This window comes from Argentina silus (genome assembly GCF_951799395.1).
Source record: "Argentina silus genome assembly, chromosome: 4".
In the NCBI taxonomy this organism is placed as follows: domain Eukaryota; kingdom Metazoa; phylum Chordata; class Actinopteri; order Argentiniformes; family Argentinidae; genus Argentina; species Argentina silus.
In genome coordinates this window covers 26,391,213-26,399,946 of record NC_139658.1, presented here as the reverse complement: position 1 = coordinate 26,399,946, position 8,734 = coordinate 26,391,213, and the positions used below count along the sequence as shown (strand labels likewise).

General features: G+C 47.3%; 1 protein-coding gene across 2 annotated transcripts in view; it reads left to right on the top strand.

Annotated features, from left to right (window-relative positions):
* The first annotated feature begins 1,070 nt into the window (after positions 1–1,070).
* padi2 (peptidyl arginine deiminase, type II) overlaps positions 1,071–8,734 on the top strand; it is a 16,404-nt gene continuing 8,740 nt past the window's right edge. Inside the window, exons 1-6 of one of the 2 annotated variants that reach the window (XM_083668206.1) lie at positions 1,071–1,290; positions 4,598–4,769; positions 5,526–5,595; positions 5,778–5,839; positions 6,416–6,533; positions 6,978–7,130. In XM_083668206.1, the coding sequence (XP_083524332.1) occupies positions 1,112–1,290; positions 4,598–4,769; positions 5,526–5,595; positions 5,778–5,839; positions 6,416–6,533; positions 6,978–7,130 (754 nt within the window). In that variant the 5' untranslated portion in view covers positions 1,071–1,111. Of the gene's footprint in view, positions 1,291–1,697; positions 2,365–4,597; positions 4,770–5,525; positions 5,596–5,777; positions 5,840–6,415; positions 6,534–6,977; positions 7,131–8,734 lie in introns of those variants that run through there. The other variant, XM_083668207.1, reaches the window with a different exon arrangement.

The following is an 8,734-nucleotide window of genomic DNA, read 5'->3' as shown; positions in this document are numbered from 1 at the left end:
TTCATCACAACTGAGATCAGTGCAGTAGGCTCTGATGCATCACACACAAACACACCCACTATCATCCCCTGTTCATCTCCTCCTCTATCATCCCCTGTTCATCTCCTCCTCTGTACTGACACTGTGAACTGTCTCAATAAATAATGGACAACAAAATCCAGGAGAAATGAGAGGGTTGTTGACTTCATTATTCAGACACCAACACTAAGGGACATCCTGGATCAGGAACAGCCTGGATCAGGAACAGCTTGGATCAGGAACATCTAATACATTAGGTATAGCTACATATACAGGCCTACCTTAAAACTAGGACAAAATCAATTCCTAATGTTCCTTCAGTGGCGGCGCCTGTCCTAAACTTCAGAGAATCGTGCCTACACTTAGAGAAAGTAGTATTGCAGTAAAACTATAGAAACGAATAGCATAGGAGAAACCCAAAGCAGTAAGTGTGGTCATTGTACAGTGGAACCTCGAGATACGAATGCCCCAATATACGAATGTTTTGAGTTACGAATTGAAATTTCGTAGAATTTGTGCTCTGAGATACGAATGAAAATTTGAGATACGAATCCTTTTTTTTTCGCGAGTAGTGGCAGCCGCGCGCGAGAACTGGCAGTCGCCTGCACAGGAACCCTTTAAAAAAAAAATTTGAGATACGAATGTTTTGACTTACGAAGGAAGTCTCGGAACGGATTAACTCGAGGTTCCACTGTATTTCTATTCACTAATTATAGGGAATAACACCTAACATGAGACTCTTCTCTTGTACTGCTGCTGTGTGAATTGTGCTGTTGTCAGTGTCTGATGTAATTTTTACTGACACAACCATCATTTCATGGGAAAATTCAAGTCATGAAGTCACTAGGAAGTTTTTCCCGCCTAACACCATGAAGACCACCCTAACTGCCAGTCTAGCTGACAGGTATAATCCTTCTTCAGATGTGACCGTGAGAGAAGACTTGAACCAACATGCAGAGGATTGCTTCAGCGACTCCTCATGTCAGCGCATGTTTGCATGGAGGCGTCATTTCGTCTCATCTGTGCTTCAAGTTAAAGCAGGAAAAGCTCTCGTCCACCAACACCACCGCGTCTGTTCTCCGCCACCAGCACCATGGACGTCTCTCAGGAGCAGGTTTCACAGACCGGGTTGCCCGAGTTCCTCCAGTCTCACAAGAGGAAAGCCACCGACACCCCGCAGAACCTCCACCAGCGAACCCTGCGTCTGGACACCGACCGAACCCTGAGGGCTCTCTACGTCGTCGGAACCGAGCTGAAAGTTAATCTAAACAGGTAGGCCCACATCATCACTGCTGTCTCGACTCATTCTTAAAAGGCTTTATATACGTGATAAACTTTACAGACTTTATTTATTTATTTAATGTTTGCACAAAGGCTAACTCATTAGACATCTGCACTGGACGCCAATATGAATGACTCCCCATTCTACCTGCAAACCAACACATCAGCTTTATCCCCGCAAACCAACACATCAGCTTTATCCCCGCAAACCAACACATCAGCTTTATCCCCGCAGTCATGACGCTGGAATTAGTCCGTTTTCTTAGTGGTCTCATTCTCAACGTTTCCGGCTGTTATAGTTGAGATGTCTGTTATAGTTGAGATGTCTGTTATAGTTGAGATATCTGTTATAGTTGAGATGTCTGATGTCTGTTATAGTTGAGATGTCTGTTATAGTTGAGATGTCTGATGTCTGTTATAGTTGAGATGTCTGTTATAGTTGAGATGTCTGATGTCTGTTATAGTTGAGATGTCTGTTATAGTTGAGATGTCTGTTATAGAGAATGTGTCTCTACGGTGACATCTGTAGGTGGTCGCTGGCTGCAGGGACAAGTAAACAAAAATGAAATAACCAATGAAAAACTAACAAGAGTTTTAAAAGAATAGTAAACGCAAAACAATGTCAACGTTTTGGCATTTAAAATGTTAGATTATTGACGATTGAGTGTGGACAGCTGGCTCTACGGTGGCTCTGCGGTGACATCTACAGGTGCTCACAGGGACAGCTGGCTACGCGACAGCCTTTACTGACCAATCACCGTTCAACATTCACCTGTCGTGTCGTAATCAGCCAGACACCAGAGTCACAGTCAGTAGACTGTCCGTTCTGCCGACAGGCTGCTGGACGTACAGGGAACGAAGGAATAGCGGTACATTTCTAATCACACCAGGCTAGAATACCGGTTCATCTACCGGTAAATTTCTAATCACACCAGGCTACCTGTTCATCTACCGGTACAAGATGCAGACCGTTACGGTTCACCCTCGGACGCTCAGAATTGAATACGGGAAAACCACCCGGGTAGTGTGCGTGGTGGGGACGGAACTGACCGTGAACCTGGACAGGTAGGCTCGGTTCTCCAGAACATGGCAACGGACTGTGGTTCTGTCTGTCTACCAATACTGGTACATCTTTAGAAACACCGCATGCTATGGTCATGTCGACCTGTTTATTTGATCCTCGATCCTTCGGTCATCCAAGTATGATTTGAGATTGGAATATTTTAACATGAAAATGGTTAATATCTTAATTTCAATTAATTAATTTCAGAATTTGAAATTGAATCAATTGAAAGTTGTGTTCTTTTCCTCTATCTAGACTTTTCAATTCAATTTGAATTCACCTCCTGATTTGTCTTGAAATAGCTGATAGTGTATTTTGTCGATCACACACTTGTGATAGATGAATTGAAATGGTTTTAGTTGTTGTTAGTTTTGTTGTTTTTAGAATAGATTTGCTACTTCATGGAATGTATCTGCTACTTGTGATTGAAGCTCTTGATTGTCCAAACAGAGAGTGTAGGATGAGAACGCCTCTGATCCGTCAGAGAACAGAGAGATGAGTGTCAGGGTCTCGTTAGTATTCAGGGGGGCGGAGGGTCTGCATCGTCACATCTGTCTGCCCAACAGAGTTGTCTTTGTTAGCAAACTGTCGATTCATGTGACACTGTCCTCCACCCTCAGTCAGAGACCCAGGTCCATCTGAATATCAGGGTTATAAGCAGTTATGACACAGACACATCAGAGTTCTGTGTCACAGGTGATAACCCTGACCCTAACCCTGATCCTAACCGTAACCCTGACCCTGACCCTGATCCTAACCGTAACCCTGACCCTAACCCTGATCCTAACCGTAACCCTGACCCTGACCCTCAGGCATGTTACTGATGTTTGTTAGGGTTGTGTTTGTTAGGGTTGTGTTTGTTAGGGTTGTGTGCAAGGTTGTTTATTAAACAAACCTGAGTGAATATAATAACGTCAAACTCCAGGTGGAGACGGTATGGGCGGTATTGGCAGAAATAAACCACTATAATCTTAAATACCTTATTGACCTGGTGATACCTGCCGCCTGCCCAGCCCTCAGAGAAGTTACAATACATTGATACAACTATGTTTCAGGTGCTCATTATCGGAATCATAATCATTATCGGAATCACAAATTGGCTTCTGGCATTATGACTGGTGTGTTACCCTGGTGTGAGCATTGATTACTTTGTCTTATGATGACTGTTGGATAGATGATTCGCTTACTTAAACAAATGTATTTGTTGTAAGTCGCTTTGGATAAAGATTCTGCTAAATGCCATAAATGTAAATGTAATGTAAATGTAAATGTAAATGCAGACTTGATAACGATGCAACAAAGGTTGCTAGGAATGTTATCTTGGTATCCCTAGCATGAGGTGAGGTGTTAAAGCAGACCAGACCCAGACCGACCAGACCCAGACCAACCAGACCCAGACCAACCAGACCCAGACCTAGACCAGGCCCAGACCTAGCCAGGCCCAGACCCAGACCCAGACCCAGACCCAGACCCAGACCCAGACCAGACCAACCAGACCCAGACCAACCAGACCCAGACCTAGACCAGGCCCAGACCTAGACCAGGCCCAGACCCAGACCCAGACCCAGACCCAGACCCAGACCCAGACCCAGACCAGACCGACTAGACCCAGACCCAGACCCAGACCCAGACCAGACCGACCAGACCCAGACCTAGACCAGACCCAGACCCAGACCCAGACCCAGACCCAGACCAACCAGACCCAGACCCAGACCCAGACCTAGACCAGACCCAGACCAGACCGACTAGACCCAGACCCAGACCCAGACCCAGACCCAGACCAACCAGACCCAGACCAACCAGACCCAGACCTAGACCCAGACCCAGACCCAGACCCAGACCAGACCAGACCAGACCAGACAGTTTTCCTTCAACAAAGATTTGACTTCACTCCCCCTCCCTCCCAGTACGGTTGTGCTCATTGCCTTTGCCTAACCCTCTGTAATTACACTAGAAACATGTGTCTTTACGCCCCTCTTGTGATGTATGAGACAGTTTGTAGGCGTGTAGAAGATGTCACACGTTTTCCATGAATGTAGCAGTGTAACTCTAGAGCCATAGCTGTCACCTGTTGCTTCTCAAAATAGGAGATGATGAACTGTACTCTGCTGGGGGTTCCGTGCTCTGTGTGTAGTACCTCCTCCCACTTCTGGGAGAGCTGTATGTCCTGTATTATTGCTATATTTGTGTAAACAAAGGACAGGCTGTTTCTGTTCATTGTATGTCTGCCCCTAGGAGCGCTCCTCCCAGCTCCAAGTCCTTCTCTGTGCAGTGCAGCCCCACCGTGCAGTTCAGGGTGACCCCCCCACCCCCCCAGATGTGTGAGCCGTCCCCCACCCCCCTCAATGGGAACTCAGTGCTGCTCATCACCATGGACTCTGCCAGCGAGACAGAGAATGACAGCAAGGTAAACCAGGCCAGAAACAAGCCAGAACCAGGCCAGAAATCAAGCAGAAACCAAGCCAGAAACCAGGCCTGAAACCAGGCTAAAAACCAGGCTAAAAACCAGGCCAGAAACCAGGCCAGAAACCAGCCAGAAACCAGGCCAGATCCAGGCCAGAACCAGGCCAGAAACAAGCCAGAAACCAGGCTAGAAACCAGACCGAAATCTGCCAGCCTGGGCCGCGTTCCATTCCAAAAAGTTGTTCCCTCCAATCTGCCCATGTTCACGTCTCCTTCACAGATCCGATAGAACACGGTAGCTGGATAGTTCTAAATGTGCGGCCTACACCCATCCACTCCCATCAGTGCTGTGGAGCAGAGTGAACGAGGGAAGATTGGAGGGAACAACTTTCTGGAATGGAAGCCAGCCCTGGATACTGAAACCTCCCTCCAGACACAAACTCCCAAAATGGGAACAACACAAGTCTGTACAGGTCTCTCCTCTCTGGCAGTCAAACGTGGAGGTAATAGCATGGAGCTAACAGGACCTCAGCCGTAGCACAGAACATTCAACACTGCCTGAACAAAGACCTGGTTAACCAGTCACACATGTTTGATACCATTCCTTATTCCCTTCTATGCATTACAGTGAGCCCATCCACCAATTTCTACCTCCACCAGCCCTGATAAACAACTATGTATCTCTCTATTGTTGTTGTTTCTGCTAACTTGTTGAACCATGTTGCTGTCTGTGTGTTTCCATGGCGTCTGTGTGTCTCAGCTGTCAGTGATGTATTATGGGGAGCAGGCGGCGGTGTTGGGGAAGGCTGTCCTCCATCTGACTGCTGTCGGTACGTAAGCTGGCCTGGTCAGGACAGGAGCTCCTGTAGACTACTGACATCTGCTTTGGACTCAGACTTATTTCTCTCTTTTGAAATAATTTTGAAATAGTTGTCTATGAAAGACACAGAACTGAGACGGCTGGTCACATGATCACATGGTCAGCGTCAGTGACAGGTGGTGTCTCTTGCAGAGGTCTCTCTGGACGTGGACGCTGATCGAGACGGCCAGGTGGAGAGGAACAACCCCAACAAGGTGAGCTCACCTGTCTGTTTGTCTGTCTGTCTGTCTGTCTGCCTGCCTGCCTGTCTGCCAGCCTGCCTGCCTGTCTGCCTGCCTGTTTGTGTGTGTGTCTGCCTGCCTGCCTGCCTGCCTGCCTGCCTGTCTGTCTGTCTGTCTGCCTGTCTGTCTGCTGCAGCCCTGAGGTCAGTCTCTGTAATGAATAGCTGTGTTGTAGTGATCAGATGACTCTTCATGCTCTGGTAGATCAGTGTGTTCCTGTGGGATTCTTTTTCCGTTCCAGTCAGCAGCAAATCTAATCATGTCCTTCAGCCGTGCTGGGAGGCTCTGATCTGACAGGACTGTGTTATATCTGCTGTTTAACATTGTCAAGAGGACATCGCGCTGTATACACACTCTTAGAAAAAAGGGTTCTAAAAGGGTTCTTCATTTGTCCCTGTAGGGGAACACTTTGAAGAACCCATTTTAGTTCCAGTAGAATCTTTTGGGTTCCATGTAGAAGTCTCTGTAGAAAGGGTTCCCAAAAAGTGTGTGTGTGTCTGTATGTGTGTCTGTGTGTGTGTGTTGTGTTGTGGGGGTGTGTGTGTGTAGGGGTCGTGGACGTGGGGTCCTAATGGACACGGAGCTGTCCTATTGGTCAACTGTGACTCTGAACGGACCTATGGGAAGAGACGTGACAGCGAGCAAGATGAGGTCACCAGAGTCTCAGGTAGGATCACCACAGCAGTCACCCTGACCTCCCTCTCTCTCTCTCTCTTCTCTCTCTCCCTCCCTCCTCCCCCCCTCCCTCTCTAGTGGAGTCAGCAGACAGACAGAAAGAAGCAGCATGTAGAGTCAGCAGAGAGAAGCAGCAGTGATGTGGGTTTTAGTGTTGGGTAAACACAGGATGCCTGGGGTGGGTGGGTGTGGCAGTGTGGTGAGGGGGAGGGGGGTGTCTCAATGTATCTCACACTGTCATTAAGTTGTTGACAGATTGATTGTTGGAAAAAAACAGAAACAACTGTCAACACTAACAATATGACTGTGCATTTTAGAGAGAGAGAGACAGAGAGAGAGAGACAGAGACAGAGAGACACAGAAAGAGAGAGAGACAGAGACCCCCTACCTCCTACCCCCTAGATCTGAAGGACATGTCTCTGATGGTTCTGTTCAGATCTGAAGGACATGTCTCTGATGGTTCTCCGGACCAGCGGCCCGGCCCGGCTGCCTGAGGGCTATAAGCTGATGCTGCACATCTCCCAGGGCGACGCCGAGAACGTCCGGGTCTTCAGAACCAGAACCACGGCCGGCATGGCCCAGACCCTGAGTGAGCAGCACCCTAAAAACGATACAATAAATACAATTATTATACTTAGAATTCCAATGTTCTGTTCATGTCCTCCAATCAGGGGAGGACTGATCTATCCTCTTCCTGCTGAAGGGGGGCACGGTCGGGAGGCTGGTGGATGTAGAAATCGGAGAACGCATGTGTGTTTGATACCATTCCCATTCCTTCCTTCCGTTCCATGCATTACAATGAGCCCGTCCTCCGATTTCTACCTCCACCAGCCTCCCCTGGTGTTCTACCTCCCCCAACCTCCCCTGGTGTTCTACCTCCACCAGCCTCCCCTGGTGTTCTGCCTCCCCTGGTGTTCTACCTACCCCGGTGTTCTACCTACCCCAGCCTCCCCTGGTGTTCTACCTCCCCCAGCCTCTCCTGGTGTTCTACCTCCCCCAGCCTCCCCTGCTGTCCATCCATTTACAAGTGGAGTCGACAGCTGGAATTCTATAGAAGCATTTCATATTTAATATATGTGTTAGGGTTAGGTTATTTAATATGTGTTAGGGTTAGGTTATTTAATATATGTGTTAGGGTTAGGTTATTTAATATATGGGTTAGGGTTAGGTTATTTAATATATGGGTTAGGGTTGGGTTATTTAATATATGTGAAAATGATCAAGTAAATGATGGAATGATGGAATTCAAGCTCAGTTGCAGGGTGTAGACACACACACACACACACACACACACACACACACACACACACACACACACACAGCACCAGTCTGTTCTTGTTCTTCCTTCTTCAGGTTTATTCAGTTGAGGTTCACTGAGGCCAGGAATTCAATAAATCGAAAGAAGCAGAGTTGTATGGTTTTTGTTTGTGCCCCTATTACTGAACATCACTGAACACTGAACATCACTGAAAACTGAACATCACTAAACATCACTGAACACTCAACATCACTGAACATCACTGAACACTCAACATCACTGAACATCAGTGAACACTGGACATCACTGAACACTCAACATCACTGGACATCACTGATCATTGAACTTCACTGGATATCACTGAACATCACTGAACACCGAACATCACTGAACATCACTGAACACAGGACATCACTGAACATCACTGAACACCGAACATCACTGAACATCACTAAACACTGAACATCACTGAACACTGAACATCATTTACATTTACATTTATGGCATTTAGCAGACGCCTTTATCCAAAGCGACTTACATTTGTTTAAGTAAGTGAATCATCTATCCATCAGTCATCATAAGATAAAGTAATCAATGCTCAGACCAGGGGCCTAATCCTAGGGTTAAGGTTAGGGTTAGTGCAGGGGGGTAGTGGGGGTGAAGAGGTCTTTAGGGTTAGTACAGGAGGGTAGTGGGGGTGAAGAGGTCTCTAGGGTTAGGGTTAGGGTTAGTACAGGGGGGTAGTGGGGGTGAAGAGGTCTTTAGGGTTAGGGTTAGTACAGGGGGGTAGTGGGGGTGAAGAGGTCTTTAGGAGGGACTGTTAAGATGTAGCCTGAAGAGATGGGTCTTCAATCTACGGTGGAAGATAAGTAGTGACTCTGCAGTCATGACAGCAGTGGGAAGCTCCTCCCACCAGCGAGGCGCCAGGACAGTGA